Below are 22472 nucleotides of genomic sequence, written 5' to 3' on the forward strand. Positions count from 1 at the left end.
AGGCAATTTCCCTTTCATGAAGGCATACTGACGCTCTTTGATTAGATTATTATTTTCCAAATGTGCTTCTATTCCTGCTATTGAGTATGGGGTGCACTGGAATAAGCCTGACTGAGAAATGGCTCCAGTCAAATTGTCACAGTGAAGATTAGATTACTTACAGTGTGGAAACAGACCCATGGGCCCAACAAGTCCACACCGACCCGCAAAAGCACAACCCACCCAGACCCATTCCCCTACATTTACCCCTTACCTAACACTACAGGCAATTTAGCATGGCCAATTCACCTGACCTGCACATCTTTGGACTGTGGGAGGAAACCGGAGCATCCGGAGGAAACCCACGCAGACACAGGGAGAATGTGCAAACTCCACACAGTCAGTCGCCTGAGGCGGGAATTGAACCCGGGTCTCTGGGTCACTGTGCCACCGCGCCGCCCACAAGGCGGGTGTCACTGTGGAGGGAGGGTGTCATTGTGATTGCGTCTTCCGGAAGTTACTCGAGGATATGATCCAGGTTCCGGTAGGGTGCAACCGGAAACTGGTTTGGGTTTATTTTAGACAGCATGAGCTGAGAACTGAGTTCTCCTCGAGAAGGCAAAGAAACGGGATTAGAATTTAAGCGCCTTTAGGAGGAATTTTTTTTTTAAAGATTTCAGAATCTCCACGAATATTTAAACAAAACGTAGACGGAGAGAAGGTTGTGAAATGTTGGAGAGACTGATCCTCGCTCTGGTGGCCGTCTGGGTGGCCCAGGTAACGGGTAAGCACCCCACCCCACCCCAGGCTCCTCGTTGCTGCTGCAGGCCTGTGCTTCGCTAGTCGTGTTTGAGATCAAACATTCCGAGACGCTGGGCATTTTAAAAAAATATCAAAGCACCGAGTTTTCAGAATAGACGGTCAAAGGGTCGATTTGAAACGAGCATTTTAAATTAGAAAAAGTCTGGTCATGACACTTGTAGCAAATAGAACCAGACCAGCGGAAAGCACGGCGACTAAAATCGAGCAGTTCAAATCGGAAATGTAGAAAGGGATGGGGTGGCGGAAGATTGAGTCAACAGCAACTGAGCGCATTTCTTTGGAAAGCGTTAACGCACACAGCAGACGGCAAATAATTTGAGTACATTGAAATTTGAGAGCTGTAGCTCTGGAATATTAGGAGTTACAGGTCCGTTGAGTCCCAAAGGGGATTTGAAAACTAGGTGAGTCTTAAAATCAGCGTTGCTTTAGCAAGTCAAATTAGTGAGTATATGGGACTTGGTGCAAATTAGATTGGTTTGCAAACCTGAGATATAAGGAATGTGGGAGGCTTGCCAGGAGTATAGACATAATGGAATCGGAGCTTAATGTAAGAAAGGCATGATGACGGTTTTGACAGCAGTTAGATGAAGCAGGGATGGATTATGGCAATGTTGCTTTGTTGTCAAGATGCTACTTTAAAATCGACTTCTGACCAAGATTTACCCAACATGACTTCAAGACTCTTTTTAATGTCAATTTTGTTTGTTCATATGAAGTACCTTGAAACATTTTGAAATGCTAAAGGCACTGTGTAAATGGAAATTGCTGTTCATTTCTGTCAGAAAGATGTTGTGAAACTTGAAAGGTTCAGAAAAGATTTACAAGGAATTTGCTAGGGCTGGAGGATTTGAGCTATAAGGAGAGGTTGAATAGGCTACGGCTATTTTCCCTGGAGCATTGGAGGCTGAAGGGTGACCTGAGAGGTTTATAAAATCATGAGGGGCATAGATAGGATAAATAGACAGACAAAGTCTTTTCCATGGGGTCTGGGAGTCCAGAAATAAAGGGTATAGGTTTAGGGTGAGAGGGGAAAGATATAAAAGAGACCTTGGGGCACCTTTTTTCACGTAGCGGGGGGGGGTTTGTGTATGGAATGAGCTGCCAGAGGAAGTGGTGGAGGCTGATACAACTGCAATATTTAAGAGGCACCTCGATAGGTATATGAATAGGAAGGGTTTGGAGGGATATGGACCGGGTGATGGCAGATGGGACTGAATTGGGTTGGGATATCTGGACCAGTCTTGCTGGAAAAGCACAGCAGCTCAGGCAGCATCCAAGGAGCAGTAAAATCGACGTTTCGGGAATACAGGCAAGCACCACTGGTCCAGAATCTGGTTTCCAGCATTAGGCAAGAACTTTTAAAAGCTGATTGGAGGCAGATGTTCACAGGTAAAGGGACAGCTGGAAACTGGGAAGCCTTTAGAAATGAGATGATAAGAATCCAGAGAAAGTATATTCCTGTCAAGGTGAAAGGGAAGGCTGGTAGGTATAGGGAATGCTGGATGACTAAAGAAATTGAGGGTTTGGTTAAGAAAAAGAAGGAAGCATATGTCAGGTATAGACAAGATAGATCGAGTGAATCCTTAGTATAAAGAAAGTAGGAGTATACTTAAGAGGGAAATCAGGAGGGGACATGAGATAGCTTTGGCAAATAGAATTAAGGAGAATCCAAAGGGTTTTTATAAATATATTAAGGACAAAAGGGTAACTAGGGAGAGAATAGGATCCCTCAAAGATCAGCAAGGCGGCCTTTGTGTGGAGCCACACAAAATGGGGGAGATACTAAATGAATATTTTGCATCAGTATTTACTGTGGAAAAGGATATGGAAGATATAGACTGTCGGGAAATGGTGACATCTTGCAAAATGTCCAGATTAGAGGGGGAAGTGCTGGATGTCTTGAAACTGTTTAAGGTGGATAAATCCCCAGGACCTGATCAGGTGTACCCAAGAACTCTGTGGGAAGCTAGAGAAGTGATTGCTGGGCCTCTTGCTGAGATATTTGTATCATCGATAGTCACAGGTGAGGTGCTGGAAGGTTGGCAAACGTGATGCCACTGTTTAAGAACGGCGGTAAAGACAAGCCAGGGAAGCTACTGAGCCAGACCGGTGAGCCTGACCAAGTTGTTGGAGGGAAACCTGAGGGACAGGATGTTCATGTATTTGGAAAGGTAAGGACTGATTAGGGATAGTCAACATGGCTTTGTGCATGGGAAATCATGCCCCACAAACTTGATTGAGTTTTTTGGAGAAGTAACAAAGAAGATTGAGGGCAGAGCAGTAGACGTGATCTGTATGGACTTCAGTAAGGCGTTCGACAAGGTTCCCCATGGGAGACGGATTAGCAAGGTTAGATCTCATGGAATACAGGGAGAACTAGCCATTTGAATACAGAACTGGCTCAAAGGTAGAAGACAGATGGTGGTAGTGGAGGGTTGTTTTTCAGACTGGAGGCCTGTGACCAGTGGAGTGCCACAAGGATTGATGCTGGGTCCTCTACTTTTTGTCATTTACATAAATGATTTGGATGCGAGCATAAGAGGTACAGTTAGTAAGTTTGCAGATGACACCAAAATTGGAGGTGTAGTGGACAGTGAAGAGGGTTACCTCAGATTACAACAGGATCTGGACCAGATGGGCCAATGGATTGAGAAGTAGCAGATGGAGTTTAATTCAGATAAATGCAAGGTGCTGCATTTTGGGAAAGCAAATCTTAGCAGGACTTATACACTTAATGGTCAGGTCCTAGGGAGTGGTGGAGGCTGGTTCAATTGCAACATTTAAGAGACATTTGGATGGATATATGAATAGGAAGGGTTTGGAGGGATATGGGCTGGGTGCTGGCAGGTGGGGCTAGATTGGGTTGGGATATCTGGTCGGGATGGATGGGTTGGACTGAGGGTCTGTTTCCATGCTGTACATCTCTATGACTCTATTTTCCATCTATTAATCTGTTAAGTACTATCTGAAAATGTTGGTAGTTTGATATTTTACACTGTCTATCCAAATATTGCATTTTCTACTAAATAGCAAATTTGCTCTGCATCTTTAAAAGTTTGAGTTGTACAGAATGGTAAAGTATTGAGAAACTCATGAGTGAGGGAAAGATATTAGGTACTGTGTAAGTGCAGCTCTTGATAAGCTAACTTTGATTCTTTTTGATGGAAGTCATAGAATTGCTTGTGTATTATCATGTATAGAGTAACAGATGAAATTGAAATAGAATTGCTGTCCATGTTAAAGGATGTTCCAGTTTGACATGCTGGTTGTGAAGATATGCAGTGTAGTCATCAGTACAACTAACCCTCCCTTTTAATGTTTAACTTAACGTGTGCTTAGTTTGTTTAATGCATTTCTATTTTCTACCTCTAGGCCAAAAAGCCTGAGTTCAAGTCCCATTTGTTCCAATATATAATAACTCTGAATAGTTTGGTTTTCTAAAAAAAAGTCTAAATATGGGGGCATAGCATGATTTAAGAAATTTGCAGCTGATACACACAAAAATTCTCATGGTTGACAGCCAAACTGCAAATTGTGCAAAAAGAAAAATGACAAGTGGGCAGTGGTTAGCACTGCTGCCTCACAGCACCAGGGTCCCAGGTTCGATTCCAGCCTCGGGCGACTGTGTGTATAGAGTTTGCACATTCTCCCAGTGATTGTGTGGGTTTCTTCTGGTTGCTCCAATTTCCTCCCACAGTCCAAACATGTGCAGGTCAGCTGAATTGGCCAAGCTAAATTGCATTAGTCAGAGGGAAATGGGTCTGGATGGGTTACTCTTCGGCGGGTCGGTGTGGACTTGTTGGGCCGAAGGGCCTGTTTCCACACTGTAGGGAATTAGATTAGATTAGATTACATTACAGTGTGGAAACAGGCCCTTCGGCCCAACAAGTCCATACCGACCCGCCGAAGCTCAACCCACCCATACCCCTACATTTACCCCTTACCTAACACTACAGGCAATTTAGCATGGCCAATTCACCTGACCTGCACATCTTTGGACTGTGGGAGGAAACCCACGCAGACACAGGGAGAACATGCAAACTCCACACAGTTAGTCGCCTGAGGCGGGAATTGTACCTGGGGCTCCGGGCGCTGTGAGGCAGCAGTGCTAACCATTGTGCCACCGTGCCTCCGACAAAGGCAAGGAATCTAATCTAATCTGAAGATGACAGAGAATGAAATTAATCTGAAATTAGATAATGTATTTGGGGAAAGTTGTGCAAACAAGGGAACTCTTCTCAAATACTAAGACACCTTGAGGTGTGCAGGACAGAAAGGCCTTGGAGTGCAGACTAGCAGACCCATGGATTCTGCAGGCCAGACAGATAAGGTGATTTAAGAATGAGAGAGAGACTTTTTAGGTCATAGCAGGAATACTGTGTGCAGTTCTCTTTGCCAATTGAATCATGGAAACAGAACATTCAGTCCAACCAGTCCATGCTGACCATAATCCCAAACTAAACTAGATCTGCCTGTCAGTTCTCCCACAGAGAGGTGGGTAGGAAACAAGACTGAGAGGCAGGTTGAGACAACTTTATTTCCTTTTCTGCAGGTTAAAATATTACCTGTTGAAGTTGAGGCATTGACCACTGTAGCTCATTAATGAACAGGTGAATGAGCCACTGTGTAACAGGGCCTCCTTCTGTTCTCTATATATACACACACACACACACAATGTGTGGTCCTGCCTTGGACCTGGGAGGGAGACAGACATGAGTAGGTAAGTATTCAGGATTCGTCATTACCAGGATTAGTTATATGATCAAATCCAATTTATGCTAATAATACAGTATTTTGAACTGCTGCATCAATTTCAGCCCCTCAAACAATTTGTAGAAGTTGACTCCCTAATTTCAGCTTAAAAACTGTTTTCATAATTCTACCTATACATGAGTATATATGGTAATTGCTCCAGAACTAACCTTGCCCACCCAAGCTCTTCCAGCAAAAACCTGTTCAGTAGTTCTAGTTAGGATTCTGTCACAGTCATTTGGCTCCAGACCCCATTATAACCTTGGTTCAAATCTGGATGTCATAACCATCCCATGCAGATTTGCAGTGTAGTTGATGAACTTACAGCATGTTTGATCTACTCTTCCATTGTTTTTGTTTCAATTTTAAAAATATCTGGAGGAAAAACTTCAGTTTAAACAAGACCAAAGGTGGTTTATTCTGTAACTATTGGCGAACATTGAGTACAAACATGAAACTAGTAAATAATACAGATACAAAGATTCCAAGTAAATATGGATAAAAATACTTACAAATACAAGAATAAGATTGGTTTGCCTTTACAGGCCTTTTATTTGCTTTAATTCGTTTTGCGGTGAAGTAGTTCAAAACAAAGTGAGAATTCAGCTGCCATGGTTTCCGTAACTTTCTGCAGTTTGCTTATATAGGTGGGCTCAACAAATTCTGGGACTACATGAAGTTTCCTTTTTATTTCAATTCTCATTCATTCCTTTTTAAATTAAAGATCTGACTGTCTCCCCTTGACATTCCAGGGGATTGCCATTGTGGGATCCTCTTCCAAACATTCAGGGGATTGTCAGCACATATCCTTGGCTGGAAAAGCAATCAATTCTGCAATGACTCATTCTTACGACTCCAGTCTGTCCACTATCTACAAATTAGAAGGTTGAATATGACGTCATGTTGTCCTTGCGTGGATTGGCGCAGCTCCAACAACCAGCAAGTGGAATAGCATGTCTGGTAAAGCATCTACTTGATCATCATTCAGTCCACCATCTTAAAATTTCAAACCCTCAATTAGAGCACCAATGTGCACTATCTACAAGATTCACCACAGACCCATGAGGTTTACCATCTTGTGATACAAGGAGGAGTGTTTCATGGCTATGTTACAGGTTGCCAGTTCCCTTCCAAATACATACAGCCCTCAGTTCAAATTATTTCTGCCACTTAACTAAATTGGGTCCAAGTCCTGGAAACTCCTAACTGCATTGCAGTTATGCCTACACCAGATGCAGTTCAACCTTTTAAAAAGCAGGCCATTGCCATCATCTCAAGGACAGTTTTTTAGATGGGTAAAAAACACTGACCTTGCCAGCAGCATGCTCTTTCCACAAATGAACAAACAAATGGACTACCTTGTACCTGATTGTGGTTACAGGAATAGCTCACCACCACCTTAAGAGCAGTAAGTGTTGGTCCACTTCCTCTATATGAATGAAACAAAAGGATGTAATTCATTTCTTGTAGGAAGCTGTAGGCAAGTGCTTTTTTTTTTGAATAAGAAAACTGCAAATCAAGGAAATGAGCTAAATTTTATTCACTTTGACATTAGGCATGTCTTTGGAGCAGAGAACGCCTTTCTTGGGACCAATTCTGGGATAGGTATATATTGGACAGGAATGATTAAGTTTCAACAGGATTGGTTTAAACTAAATATGGAAATTGAAAAACATAAAGGTGGGCCAAGGAGTAAGTGTTGGATTGCTCTGAACAGAAGTGGTATGAAATTTGCAGACGAAGGAGGACCATGAGGAATGAAGACTTGTTTAGAAGGCATGCATGTGAATGCAGCGAAAGTGAGGACTACGGATGCTGGAGATCAGTCGAGTGTAGTGCTGGAAAAGCACAGCAGATAAGGCAGCATCTGAGGAGCAGGAGAATTGACGTTTTGGGCATAAGCTGATCATCAGGCACAATTCTTAATGAAGGGCTTATGCTGAAACATTGATTCTCCTGCTCCTTGGGTGCTGCCTGACCTTCTGTGCTCTGGCAGCACTACACTCTCGTGAAGATGATGCATGTGAATGCCCATGGTATAATCAACATTAGTGAGCTTAATGAGATATCTTGGAATGTGATGTGATAATATTGGGAATTTGGCTTTAAGGCAGTGAGAAACAAGTGACTAACATTCTCATGCCTTCACATGCATGAGATTAACATTCTCATGAGTGCTGAGAAAAGCTAGGGAAAGGGGGAAAAAGGGAGGTGAGGTGGTAACTTCAATTAAGAAAGACAATGTCCTTGCTTATTCTCTTTCAAACACTATAGTCTATTTAATTAAAGCTGAATTGCAAACAAATGATAGCCCTAAATAGTGAAAGTGAAGGAGCAAATCTGCAAGGAAATCTCATTTTCATACTGTAAAGTGGTTTTAGTAGGAGCCATATTGCCACCGTTCATATGTAGCATCTGAATTCCTGGGGCAGATGGCTAAGACTGATATCAGACTTCTAGGAAGTGAGACTGAGAGCTTGGGTTGTTAAGAAACCTGAGGCTGTTTGAAACAGAGGGAAAACCCAGAATCCTTAAAAGATGAGATTTTAGTCTGAGACCATTATGCCAGGCTGAGGACAATGCATGTAAAGGACACCTGAAAAGTCAGTCCCTGGATTTAGCAGCAGGGATAGTGAAATAAGGTCACTGCAACAGCTTTACATTTTTAGACAGTTTATTAATCACAGCTGCATGCGTTGTACAAGGGTTGTCAGCATTGTTTTCGTGTGTATTTAGCCATTTGTTTAGTGAGACTTGTTTTACACTGAGATGTGGCTTATAATCATTGAAACACAAGATGTGTGTAATTTTGAAACCATACTTATTGGATAGGTCCTGGGGAGTGTTGCTGGAAGAAAACTTTCAAGTACAGGTTTAAAGTTCCTTGAAAATAGAGTTGCAGGTAGATAGGATAGTGAAGATATTTAATATGCTTTCCTTTATTGGTCAGAGTATCGAGTATAGGAGTTGGGAGGTCATGTTGCAGCTGTACAGGACATTGGTTAGGCCACTTTTGGAATGTTGTGTGCAATTCTGTCCGTCCGAAGGATGTTATGAAAAGGTTCAGAAAAGACTTAAAGGATTTTGCTAGGGTTGTAAGATTTGAGCTACAGGGAGAGGCTGAATAGGCTGGGGCTGTTTTCCTTGGAGTGTTGGAGGCTCAGGGGTGATCTTCATCGAGGGTTTTTAAATCAGGAGAGGGCACGGATAAATAGGCATGGCGTTTTCCACCTGGGGTGGGGTAGACCAGAACTAGAGGGTGTAGGATTAGGGTGCGAGGGGAAAGATATATAAAAGAGACCTGAGGGGCAACCTTTTCACAGGGTAATACGGGTATGGAATGAGCTGCTAGAGGAAGTGTTGGAGGCTTGTACAATTGCATCATTCAAAAGGCATCTGGATGGGTATATGAATAGGAAGAGTTTGGAGGGATTAGCTTCCCTACAGTATGGAAACAGGCCCTTTGGCCCAACAAGTCCACCCCGACCCCCCGAAGAGCATTTCCCTCTGACTAATGTGGCTAACACTATCAGTAATTTAGCATGGCCAAGTCACCTGACCTGCACATCTTTGGACTGTGGGAGGAAACCCACGCAGGCACTGGGAAAATGTGCAAACTCCACACAGGCAGTCACCCAAGACTGGAATCAAACCTGGGACCCTGGTGCTGTGAGGCAGCAGTGCTAACCACTGAGCCACTGTGCTGCCCCAATATGGGCCAAGTACTGGGAAATGGGACTAGATTAGGTTAGGGTATCTAGTCGCATGGACGAGTTGAACCAAAGGGTCTATTTCCGTGCTGTACGTCTCTGATTCAGTCTTTTCTCTAATTTCCTGAGTAAACCTCTGTTCTTAAATCAGAGCATAGGCGTTGCAAGTGCAAGATGGTAATGAAGTTTGTACTACCCCATTTACAACTGGCTGAACTGAAGTTAAGATCGTTCTTCTGGCTTCCAAGGTTTCTAGTTCTTTGTGGTGCAGATGTTGTATCCTGAGTGTGAGGCCTGTCTGATTTGAGTGGCCTCTAACATATTCAGATCATTTTCAAATACAGTGGCATACTATTACTTAGTAACAGCAGTTTGATGTAAGTGAATTTACATATTTCAGTTTCTCCTTTTAAATTTTGTCCCAGGAAGGGACAGTATTCAATATTGTAATTTTTCTATTGATTGATTGAGCTGTTTCAGAGCTACGGAAGCTCTGATCTATTGTTCGACTTAAAACCTTGCAGAATTGACTTTGAATAGGTGTTAATGAGACACTCCAGATGAATGGATTGAATATCTGTCTGGCCTGCTCCAATTCCTAGTGTGCTGTTCAGTTGGCCAGTGTGTTGCTTCTAGTGCCCCAAGAGTCTTTTTTTTTAAAAAGTTATGTTCTTTTTTCCTTGAGATTCTTGCATACTTGATGCAACTGGAACATGCCAACCTTTGTGAGCAACCAAAGTTTATTAGGCAAGTATGGTACAAGCTTTCTGGAGGAAACCCTTTTAACACACTTCACAGGGCTTGCGGAGCTGTGTCAAAGACCTTTTTTATGAACAATGGACCGTTCCTCCTTTTATACAAAATCTGTACATCACAGTCACTAATGCCCACAAAACAATCCCCAGCCGCTCCCCCTCAGTCACATGCCAGTCAGACACAATGCAGTGACCTGATCATCTCCAGAAACAGTGTAATTAAATCATCCCTTAATGGTCAAATCTGTTGTGAATCCTTTTTTTAACTACAGGGTGTGGTCAGAATTCCAACTGCAGTGTTCTTATTGATTTCTGAATAGGGATGATGTAATTGTTTTACTTTGAATAACTTGAAAATGGCCATGCAAATGGCTCTGAATGGCAAGGGATGAGTATGTAAATTCCTTAGTCTACTTCTCAGACAGACATCTCACCTTAGCCTTGGGTTATCCAATTTCCTTCAGGTTAGCAAAGCAAATTAACCCTTTAATATCTCAAAAGGACATTGTGTGTTCCTGAGTAGTTGGCTCGAGGTACCTAGTGAGGTCACTATCAGGACTATTCATGTTCCAAGCTTAGGAAGTTCAGTGGTGTATCATTACTCCATTTGCATTCCACAATATGGTAGGCAAAGTCACTGAGACAGGAATTTGCGATGAAATCCTGCTTAAATTGAACCATACCTGAAGCTGAGACTTGAAGGCCTTGGCTTGCAATCATTGTCACGTGTAGGAAGGGAAGTGCTGTGAAATCTGCACTATCTTTCTTTGTTTATGGTACCTTAGGTTTATCACTTCTTCTATTGAATAGTGTTAAAATTTATTTTAACTTTGCTTTGTTAATTTTTTTTAAAAGCTTGTTCATTGGATTCATTGGTTACGTTAATTGGTCACTATTTGGATCATATTGCATTGCATATCTGGGTGTAGACCAACAAAATATTTAGAGGACAAAATACAAAACATATGAATAAGGAAGGGCCAAGCTGAAGCAGAAACTGATTTGAAATGGATTAGGAAATCAAAATATTGTCAGCTCTAAAATTGATAAAATTAGCCCTAGATGAATGTGGGGATAGGAGAAACCAAAGTCTGTTTTGTGGGAGATGTTTCAGATTTAAACTGCTTAATTGATGGCTCATGATTTAAAGAGACTAACTGGTGACTATTTAATTTATTTTTAAGGTGACTGTGGTAAGCCTCCAAGAATGGAAAATGGTATTCTATCTGAGGAAGACCTTGCTCGGAACTCTTTTCCTGCTGGAACCAGGGTCACCTACAGATGTCTCGTAGGTTATGTATTTGGCAGTGGATCTAAAAGATACACTCTTTGTCAAGCTGATTCAACCTGGACTCCATTACAAGGCAGATGTGAACGTACGTAATCAGAATTTTTCTTTTTTTTTTCTCTCCATTATCCCCATGTTGTTTCCCTGCCCAGTCGTCATCTTTCCAAGAAGAAGCATTTGACGAGGAATTCCAAGAATGCAGACTTCTTCTCAGCTGTTATCCAGTGCTGTCCAAATCTGTTGGAATAATTGCTTAAATTCTGCTTATTCTTATATGTAGAGTAAGAAATCACCTGTCTAAAAGAATTGCATTTGTGACTATGGTTAAACTAGAGATGGATCCCTCAATTTGTAATAGTTGCTAAAATACCCATGTAGCAGTAATCTTTTTCTAAACATTGACTCAAGCATAGCCCTGTATTTTGGAGTTCTCAACCTTGGTTTTTTGAAGTTATGGCTAAGCAAATATAAACTTGATGGTTGGGGCAGCACCATAGTCTGAAAAATTGCACAACTTATTTGAAATTTGAAAAGGAAAGGGCTCTTGGAAATTTGTGAAATCTCTACATTTTTCCTGTTTTTGTTTTTTTGCCTTTTTTTTAGCTAAAAACTGTGGTAATCCAGGAGAGATTCTGAATGGGTATTATCAAGCAGATGCTACGACTCTGGGGAGTAAAGCTATGTTTTATTGTGACGAAGGGTAAGTATTCAGCACCAAAATGCTTCAGAGAAGCTTATTTGTATTCTGGCTCGTTCCTGCTGTGAACTTGCTGATTGAACATTGTCATCTTAAGGGATTCAGACTGTGAAAAGAAAACATTTAATTTCTGGTTGATCAAGATTAATGATCAGTTGGGGGGGGTTGTGGCATGGTGGGTACAAAGAGACTGCCTGCTGATGTTGGGCTTTTCTATGCATAATGGAAATTCATTGATGTAACTAGAGTTTAAAAATAACTGATTTTTTGCTAATTTGTTTTCTGACTTCCCAAATCCTGTCTACCAAGTGCAAAGCACAGGTTGGGCGCACGATGCCATATTCTCTACTGGTTTAGATGAGTGAGTTCGAGCAACGCATATTTGACAGCATCCAAGACAAAACAAGCCACTTGTTTGACACCACCCCAGGAACCACCTTCAACATTCACTCCTTGCATTACTGGATCACAGTGGCGGTAGTGTGTATCCTCTACAAAATCTGTTGCAACAGGTTACCCTACCACCTTTTAACAGCACTTTCCAAAACCTCTACCTTGTCAAACCCAGGAAGATCGGATAGCAGGTACATCTCCTGGAAGCTCCACAAGGTGTCTCAATGTTGATGTGGACGTATATTACTGTTTCTTTACTGTTGGCTGAAAACCTGACAGGTCCAACCATTCACCACATGCACTGCACTGGTTCAAAAGACAATTCACCCCCACTACCTCAAGGAAAATCAAGAATGGGCAAGAATTGCTGGCTTAGCCAGGTACATGTCTCTGAAAAGTGACAAAACCTATACTGTGCCGCTTTTCTCCTTGTACAGCAATAATGAACTCTTCTGATGTTTAATTGTTCATCTTGTGATGTACAATAAAAGGGTATAAAGCCAAAGTACTATAATTATTTTGATAATTTGTACTTGATCCTCATTCCTGAACTCTGTTATACCACTTGTATTCATATGGTGCATGGTGAGTGATTTCAGTTTTCACTCTTTCTTTCAGTTATCGGATTGTTGGTACAAACTACCGCTTGTGTACAGCTGATGGATGGAATGGCCAGGTCCCAACATGTGAAAGTAAGTGACAGTTCTGTGTTTTAAGTTTAGCTTGTTTTGATATCAAATTACTATTAAAGTGGATGGCAGGGTGGGGGTTAGAGATACAGTTGGCAAGGAGTAGCAATGCTGCAAACTAGTTAAGACAAAGCTGACATCAGGGTTTCGGGGAACATGCATTCTTACAATACAGCCTTTAATATACTATGTTCTTTTCGCTGGAAAGGATTTTTTGACTGCACACTGCAATCTTTTTTTCAGTATGATAAAGAGGCATCCCAAGTTCCAATTTAAAAAATAGCACCTACTATCTTGACTACTTGAGCAAAGGGAAAGGCTAAGCACAGGAAGGCTTTACACTTCATGTTGAAAGCTAACCACATTTTGATTGATCAAATCATCTGAACTCCTAATGGGGAAGAATCATCCAGGAAAGCTGTAGATAATCTGAAGAATTAATGCACAACTTTGAGACTCCTTGCTTGTTTCCCCACCACCTTATGTTCGTTCTTTGCTATAAGAAAAATAAAACTGCTCAATCAAACTAGGTTACATATGAGAATCTGTCTCACCCAGTAATACTATCAGCACGTGTGATAATGAATCTATCATACCATTCCAGTGCCAGGTCTTTTTTTTTTCTTAAAGATCCAGAAGTCCCTTTACAAACAACTGAAGATTTTATTTCTCCCAATTACCAAATCATCCATTTTTTTCATCTGTTAACCACTGCCAGTAAATCACCTGTGTTCCCAATTGAATAATTCATATGCAAAGCACATTAAGAGCAATGCAAACCATTGAAGGGAAAAGCTGGGGAAGAACTTGATTCAAAATGGCATTGGAAGGGGAGATAAAGCTCTGTACCTGCTGTGATGCCTATCTCTCTCTGAAGAAATCAAGAGTATTGGTGGACACTGCATGCTTCCTCTCCATGGATATCTGGCCCAGAGTTAGCCTACTTTTGACTTCAAATATCTGGATTGTTAGGATGTTTCCACAGCAGGAAGGGTCTGTACAAGAATGACAGATTGCACCTAAACTTGAAGGGCATCTAAATCCTTGCTAGTGTCACTTGAGGTTTCAAATTTGTGTTGGGAACCAGAACAGGTAGCATGTGCAGTGATTTGAGGAGAAGTTGGAGTTAAGGCAACTATATTCTTAACAGGAAGGACAGGTAGGGCCAGTTTAACGAATACAGAGACTACAGTCTGAGTAGTATTTCTTTAATGCAAGGAGCATAACTGGTAAGGCAGGTGAGTTATGCGCCTGGATTGCTACATGGAACTATGATGCTGTAACCATGAGGGAAGGCACGACCAGCAGCTCTACATTCTAGGGTTTAGATATTTCCAGTGTGATAGGGATGTAAAAGGGAGAGAGAGGTGGGGGTGAAACGTGGAATGGATTGCATTACTGATCAAGGAGAATGTCACAGATGTACTAAAAGATAATATCTTGGAGGGCTAATCCAGCAAGGGCATATCTGTAGAATTCAGGAGTATGAAAAATGCAATCACTGATAGTGTGTTACTAAGGCCTCCAATTGCTAGTGGGAAATAGAGGACCAGAAATCTTAGCAAATCATAGAAAGATGTAAAAATAAGAGGGCCTTTGCAGTAGGTGGTTTTAACTTACCCAACATTGACTAGAATTCTCCTAGATCCAGCAGCTTAGATGGTGCATCCTGTAAGGATGAAAGATAAGGATGGTAAGATTCAGGAATCCTGGATGACGAGATTGAAAGTTATCAAAGGAGAAAGGAAGCATATGCAAGGCTTAGGAATCAAATCAGAAAAAGTCCTTGAATATGTCCAGGAAGTGGAGGAAAACTTCAAGAAATTAGGAGGGCTAAAAGGGGTTGTGAAATGTTCTTGGCAAGTTTAGGCCACATTTGGAATATTGTGCAGTTCTGATCACGACAAGAAGGATGTGCAAGATGTGACAAGCGTGCAAAAGATATTTACCAAGATATTGTCTGAATTAGTGTATTAGCTATAAAATGAGGCTAGATAAGCTTGCATTATTTTTGGTAGAGCGTTAGAGGCTGAGGGGTTACCTGATAGAAGTGTATAAAATTTGAAGCGTGGATATGTTAGAAGTACAGATTTGAGACGGTCCAGGGAATCCCTTCTGGACTCAGACCTGTAAAGCCTCTCTCTTGGTTCATCCTGGAGATCATACTTTTTTGAAGTCTGGAATAAAAGCCTCTTACGGACACTTTAGTTTAATTTTAGTCATCCCCTTTATTCACTAATAGCATCACTGTTACAACATAACACTGATACTTACAAGCTAAACTAACTAGGTTCTAATAACCTAGGAGAGCAAGATACCAGCTCTTCAAGTGCCCAGCAGGCTGCTCCAATGTACTGATACTGGCTTCCTTTATACAAAAGTTTACAAAAACATTTGCATGTTCAAAGTTTGTGCGAAGATTTGTAGCTCGGGTGCTCATTGCTGTGGTTCTGTTCGCCGAGCTGGAAGTTTTTGTTGCAAACGTTTCGTCCCCTGGCTAGGCGACATCATCAGTGCTTGGGAGCCTCCTGCGAAGCGCTTCTTTGATGTTACCTCCGGTGTTTATAGTGGTCTGTCCCTGCCGCTATAAACACCGGAGGAAACATCAAAGAAGCGCTTCGCAGGAGGCTCCCAAGCACTGATTATGTCGCCTAGCCAGGGGACGAAACGTTTGCAACAAAAACTTCCAGCTCGGCGAACAGAACCACAGCAACATTTGCATGTTCTTTACTAGACAAATAAGTGAAAGACAATTTGTAAGGAAGAAAAGTTAATTGGCAGGTCTGTGCACACTTGACTGATCACTCCTACAGGCCTTGAGCTATCCATCAGGTGGGAAGAATAAATCCCGCCAAGTTAGGCATCTGTGGCGAGATGAAGTACCAATCTAAATTAAGTGGGAGATGTCATAACCTTGCACAGCTTGCATGTCTGATATCATTGTTTTACAAAATGGCTCCTTAGCAAGGATGGCAAACTTTGACCATAAAATGGCTTCCCAACAGATAGTCATAGAGATGTACAGCATGGATACAGACCCTTCGGTCCAACCTGTCCATGCCGACCAGATATCCCAACCCAATCTAGTCCCACCTGCCAGCACCCAGCTCACATCCCTCCAAACCCTTCCTATTCATATACCCATCCAAATGTGTCTCAAATGTTGCAATTGTACCAGCCTCCACCACATCCTCTGGCAGCTCATTCCATACACGTACCACCCTCTGTGAAAAAGTTGCCCCTTAGGTCTTTTTTTTTTTATCTTTCCCCTCTCACCCTAAACCTATGCCCTCTAGTTCTGGACTCCCCAACTCCAGGGAAAAGACTTTGCCTCTTTATCCTATCCATGCCCTTCATAATTTTGTAAACTTCTATAAGGTCACCCCTCAGCCACCGACGCTCCAGGGAAAACAGTCCCAGCCTGCTCAGCCTCTCCCTGTAGCTCCGATCCTCCAACCCTGGCAACACCCTTGTAAATCTTTTCTGAACCCTTTCAAGTTTCACAACATCTTTCTGATAGGAAGGAGACCAGAATTGCATGCAATATTCAAACAGTGGCCTAACCAATGTCCTGTACAACCGCACATGACCTCCCAACTCCTGTACTCAATACTCTGACCAATAAAGGAAAGCATACCAAATGCCACCTTCACTATCCTATCTACCTGCGACTCCACTTTCAAGGAGCTATGAATCTGCACTCCAAGGTCTCTGTTCAGCAACACTCCCTAGGACCTAACCATTAAGTGTATAAGTCCTGCAAAGATTTGCTTTCCCAAAATGCAGCATCTCACATTTATCTGAATTGGACTCCATCTGCCACTTCTCAGCCCATTGGCCCATCTGGTCCAGATCCTGTTGTAATCTGAGGTAACCCTCTTTGCTGTCCACTACACCTCCAACTTTGGTGTCATCTGCAGTCTTACTAACTGTACCTCTTATGTTCGCATCCAAATCATTTATGTAAATGACAAAACATAGAGGGCCCAGCACCAATCCTTGTGGCACTGCACTGGTCACAGGCCTCCAGTCTGAAAAAACACCCTCCACCATCACCACCCTCTGTCTTCTACCTTTTGAGCCACTTCTGTTTCCAAATGGCTAGTTCTCCCTGTATTCCATGAGATCTAACCTTGCTAATCAGTCTCCCATGGGGAACCTTGTCGAACGCCTTACTGAAGTCTATATAGATCACATCTACTGTTCTGCCCTCATCAATCTTCTTTGTTACTTCATCAAAAAACTTTGTGAGACATGATTTCCCATACACAAAGCCATGTTGACTATCCCAAATCATCAGTGCTTGCCTTTCCAAATACATGTACATCCTGTCCCTCAGGATTCCCTCCAACAACTTACCCACCACCGAGATCAGGCTCACTGGTCTATAGTCCCCTGGCTTGTCCTTACCACCCTTCTTAAACAGTTTCAGAATCTCTTCAATGTGAGGTTTAGAATGATTTTAAGCTGGGAGCAGATTCCTACTTTTTATCTTAAACACAGAATCATTCTGTACCTGAGGCTGAAATGTTACTGCAAGGTTGTATTTAAAATGATTAATTAGTCTCGATTAAACAGACTGTTTGTTTGTTTTTTTCAAATTTGTGATTCAAACTCTTTTATAAGACATAAGATCTGACTAGTTAAAATTGACAGTGGGGCAGTCTTAGTCTGTAAAAACAGCAAGTAAGTTAAAGCCTTCTCAATATTACCTTTTATAGAGTTTGCATTTCATAACCAGTAATGGCTACTCAAAATCATCAAAGTCTCAATGCAATTAAATTCATTCATGGCAAGTAAGCACAAAGACATTTTTTTTCTACTGGATTCAACAGCCTCAATACTAAAATAGTCTCTCTCTAGTGTCCTTGAACTCTCAAGTCAGGGTTTTGTAATAGCAAAGACTTCTTTTTCTGTCTGCCTTGTTTCCAAGGGGTAATAAAAATCCATTATAACTGGCAGCATGTAACTGTTAATTATGAAGTTTTTGATAGTATAGAGTTTCGTTTTAGGGTCAGAATCAAACACTGTCATTAATTTCACAAGGGAATGGCTGTGAATGTTATCATTTGGTGTCCTGTTCTCTCATTCACTGATGCTGTGGCAAATGTTCTTAATTGTTTTACAGTATCCCGTTATCACTTGGTAAGCCCAGGTGTCCCTATCTTTTGCATTATTTAACCCCTCCCCCCTCCCCCGCAATACATGTGTATGCAGCATTGCATTTTACTCTAAATGTTTAAAGACTGGTTTTAAGGCTATAGACTTTCTCGGATAGTGTTTTTTTTCCCCAGTGTGCAAATGCCAGATGTCTGAGTATAAGTTTAAAGTGAGAAAGAGGAAGTTTTAAAGATGTGCAGTATTGCAGGATGTATGTAAAAAGACCACCTTGGTGTTACATTTGCAATATATTGGTACAACATTCTGGTTTACAGCATTGATCGATTTAAATCATTTAATCATTACCAAAGTGCTCATTCACATGTCCATTTACTCACTCAGAGGTTCACTATTATCTATTCCATGACTGGCGGTATACAGAATTGGCAATAGTAGCAAAAGCTGTATGTTAAAATATCTTCCAGATAATGTTGTTTTGTTAGTGAATACAATAAAATGCTTTTACAATGAAATCTGATTGCCTGGACCTATCTAGCTATTCTTCATTTATCTTCTATTAATAACAGATACATTGTTATTGTGCCACAAATAGTCGGAAAACTGCAGCAGGTCAGACACCATCCCAGGAGCAGGAAAATCGACATTTCGGGCATGAACCCTTTATCAGGAATTGACGTTAAGCTTATCCCCAAAACATCTATTCTCCAGGTCCTCAGATGCTGCCTGAACCTGATGTGCTCTTCCAGCACCAATGTCTACTCCAATCTCCAGCATCTGCAATCCACACTTTCTCCACGAAAAGTTCCCAGTCATTGGCAATCTGATTCTATTACCAACATTTTAACTCTTAACACTGAGGCTCAGTCAAAAAATTACTGTAGCAATTTCTCCCAACAAGAAAATCAAACTGGTAGTACTCAGCAGTAAAGCACATCTGTGGGAATAAATATTAACACTTCAGATGGATGATCATCCATCAAAAAAGTTGTGTACTTTATTGACTTGTATATAGATCACTGGGTGAAAATCCTAGATTTTGTTTGCTAATGGTAATGAGGACTAATATTGACCTAAGGCCTGTCTAGTTCAAAAGAATATTCACCTATAACCACCTCTGACTGTAACTGTGAACTTTCTCATGATGTGCACACCCTGGGGGGGAAAACAAATGTGGGTTATAATTTTTTTTCTCACTACCTCCCCTGCAGTATATTGCTTTCCTTAGATATGTAATTAGGATTTTGCGGTGAGTGGTTTTTCAGATACAAGATTGAGGAAGGCATTATTTTTCCAGACACAGTAATGGGCCCCTGGACCTGGCTTCACATTCGCACAGTAGATCTGACTTGCTGAATTCCATCACGAAATGTATAGTAGAGACCATGAAGAAAATGACTGTACTACATTGTTTGGCAGTGTATTCGTTCACAGATGTGTTATTAATGAGCGTGATTATAATTCATCAAAGAAAAGTTGTGATCGAACAGTCTCATCCGAGCATTTAATAATTTTCATTTTCTCTAGCCATCACATGTAGTGATCTTGCACCTATCGGAAATGGAAAAGCTCCGGTACCATCTGGTGACTCGTGGACATATGGGATGGTCGCAGAATATTCATGTAATGATGGCTACTCATTGATTGGCACAGCTGCCCTCACCTGCCAAGCAGATGGCACATGGGACAAGGATCCACCTGACTGCAGAGGTACCCAAGTACAAGATCAGAATCAGCTTTAATTAAATGTTATAGCTGGAATTCGGAAAGTTGATTCTTCGTATCTTGGTACTTATGATTTGCAGTCAACTGTATTGATTTTCATTATGCATGGTTTTCTGATAGGAAATGAGGGAGGGGCTACTTGCACAAACTAAAACATTTCCTCTGCATTTGTTGTTTGCCTTTGATGGATTGGCAGAAATGAATCGAGAATTAAGTTAATACTGAGTAGAGTAGACTTCCCACTAGGGTGAAGATGTTGTGGCTGATGAGGTTCTTCTTGACCATCACAGAACTCAAATGAATTGGTCTCTCCAAACCAAGCAAGACCTATTTGAAATCCGTCTCCAGTAGATGATAGCTGAGTCCATTAATCATTGTAGACTGTAGACTCATAAATTGATCATGATGCCAGCATTTGGTTTGTGTTGTAGGGGTGAGTACAACCTTTTTTTTACTTCTAGCCAGCAAAAACGGAATATTTAATGCTCTGGTTTATAACTATCCAATTGCTTACCCCAATGTTCCTCTACTGAACAATGACCAGATGCAGTTCTGCAGTGGGAATTGAAGGCAGATTGCTGGTGCCATTTAGATTGGATGTAGCTACAGATGGTAAACTGTGGCATTATGGTTGAATAGTGTCATATGTACAAGGGAGTGTCAGACATTTTCTGTCAATTGCCACTGTCTGTGCTATGAGCAGTGTTGCTTTGTGGCTGATGTGCCATTACATTGCTGGTGAGGGACAACCAGGGAATACCAACACTTGTCCGGTTGCACGTCAGCTTTTCAAAGGGAAGGAATGCTGGTCTTTGTGGATATCCAGTGAGTGGAGAGTTGTTCCAGGAATGGTGTGTAATCTGACCACATTTTGAATACTATGAGCAGTTTTTGGGCACCCAAGGAAAGATTTAAGATGTATGGGTAGGTTCTTGATTAGTAACTGGATCAAGGGTTATGAAGAGAAAGTAGGTGAATGGTGTTGAAATGGAGCTGCTATGATCAAATGGCAGAACAGACTTGATGGGCAGAATGGCCTAATTTTAGTCAATTTTATAATGGGGCTAGAATTGGAAATGAGGAATATCTAGGAGTGGGGTAGGTGGTTAAGGTGCATTTGGTGGGATAAGGGTTGAAATCTCACAGCAAGAATCCCTCAACATGGCAATGCATGCTCAGCCAATAAACAGAAGATTCAACCCTACCTGTTTGTATTTTACTGGAATTAGAATTTTTCTGGTATGTTGCATAGTTGTAAGAAGGTTCTTGTAGCCTTTAGAATGAGCACAGTTTTAAATTTTTGTTGACCTTGAAATTTGGACAACGCAATACATATAAGCTTTAAATGTTCTTTTCCCAGTTGTTGAATGTTCCCGTCCTGTCACACCTGCACATGCCTACGTTGAAAGAGGATTTGGACACAAGTACAAGTATCAGCAGGAGGTGGTCTTCCGTTGCAATGAAGGTTTTGAAATGATTGGTGCGAGTGTCATTAAATGCAATGAGAATAGCATCTTTGAGCCATCGCCACCTATTTGTAGATTACGTGAGTAACCGTCACTTCAATTAGAAATAGTTTGTTACTGTCGGAATTAAAACTGAATTGAACTGTGAAATCATGGGTTAGATATTTGGGGATGGAAGGTGGTTGGCCAGTAAAATGTTGCAATCAGTGCCCTGTGGAGATTTTGGGCACACTCAGTGGAAAATTCATAAAGTTGCAGACTTGTGTTCAGGGCTGTGCCACAGCCTGTAGTGTGTGCTGACTCCAGAACCAGCAATCACAAAGGAGTGGGAATTTCAACTTTTCTTCCACTACGTTGGTTATTTGAAATCTCTAACATTCATTCAGGTATGCCTGAATGTCTTGTTGATGACTCCTTTTATTTTTTTTTCCCAAGGTGATTAGATTTTTAAACATTCTTGTCAGTGGTCTTGTTCAGTTTATTTAGAAGATTTTCACTTACCTTTGTTCCATACATGTGTTTCATTTCTTAACATTCTCCCTGTATATTAAAAGGGAGGATCTGTGAAAATACATTTTAATGTTATAGGCTGTTAAAGTAGTCAATGACATTACTCCACCTCCACATTGAACACTACAATCTGTTGCAGTACTCTCATTGACCAAGGTGAATTTTATTGCTGAAGATCTTTATCTTATCGCAAGGCTTTCTTTATCGTCAGCAGGGAGGATATTTCACCATTGAACAGAAAATCCAGCTCAATATATTTTAATGTGGATCTTGTTCAATTAGCATGAACTTTGGTTACAAAAAAAGCTGTGAAGTTGTTTACTACTTGGTGACCTAAGGCATAACAGAACAATTGTTGTTTTTTTTAATTAATCACTGAAATAAGTGATTCGGATGTAGCTGCTTCCCTACTTTGAACCATTGAGGAGAGGGATGAGAAGAAGCAATGAGGCAAGACCTGGGGTGGATGAGGGATGCAAAAGAGGAGTGGGATCTGCGACTGGTATCTTGTTTATCATGTGCCTTGTGGGGTTCAGAGGAAAGTCATTCAGTCATTGTTCTTTCCATT

The 22472-nt window shown here is 41.3% G+C and overlaps 1 protein-coding gene across 5 annotated transcripts in view; it reads left to right on the plus strand.

The window, feature by feature from the left end:
* Positions 1-538: 538 nt before the first annotated feature.
* LOC122563169 (membrane cofactor protein-like) overlaps positions 539-22472 on the plus strand; it is a 59051-nt gene continuing 37117 nt past the window's right edge. For 3 of the 5 annotated variants that reach the window (XM_043716659.2, XM_043716661.2, XM_043716662.2), the window contains exons 1-6: positions 540-763; positions 11203-11394; positions 11910-12006; positions 13015-13088; positions 19731-19913; positions 21289-21474. In XM_043716659.2, the coding sequence (XP_043572594.1) occupies positions 709-763; positions 11203-11394; positions 11910-12006; positions 13015-13088; positions 19731-19913; positions 21289-21474 (787 nt within the window). In that variant the 5' untranslated portion in view covers positions 540-708. Of the gene's footprint in view, positions 764-11202; positions 11395-11909; positions 12007-13014; positions 13089-19730; positions 19914-21288; positions 21475-22472 lie in introns of all 5 variants that reach the window. The other 2 variants (XM_043716660.2, XM_087973563.1) reach the window with 1 other exon arrangement.

Source organism: Chiloscyllium plagiosum, unplaced genomic scaffold (genome assembly GCF_037043375.1).
Source record: "Chiloscyllium plagiosum isolate Xiang-an unplaced genomic scaffold, Cpla_swu_hap1 HiC_scaffold_26, whole genome shotgun sequence".
NCBI lineage: Eukaryota > Metazoa > Chordata > Chondrichthyes > Orectolobiformes > Hemiscylliidae > Chiloscyllium > Chiloscyllium plagiosum.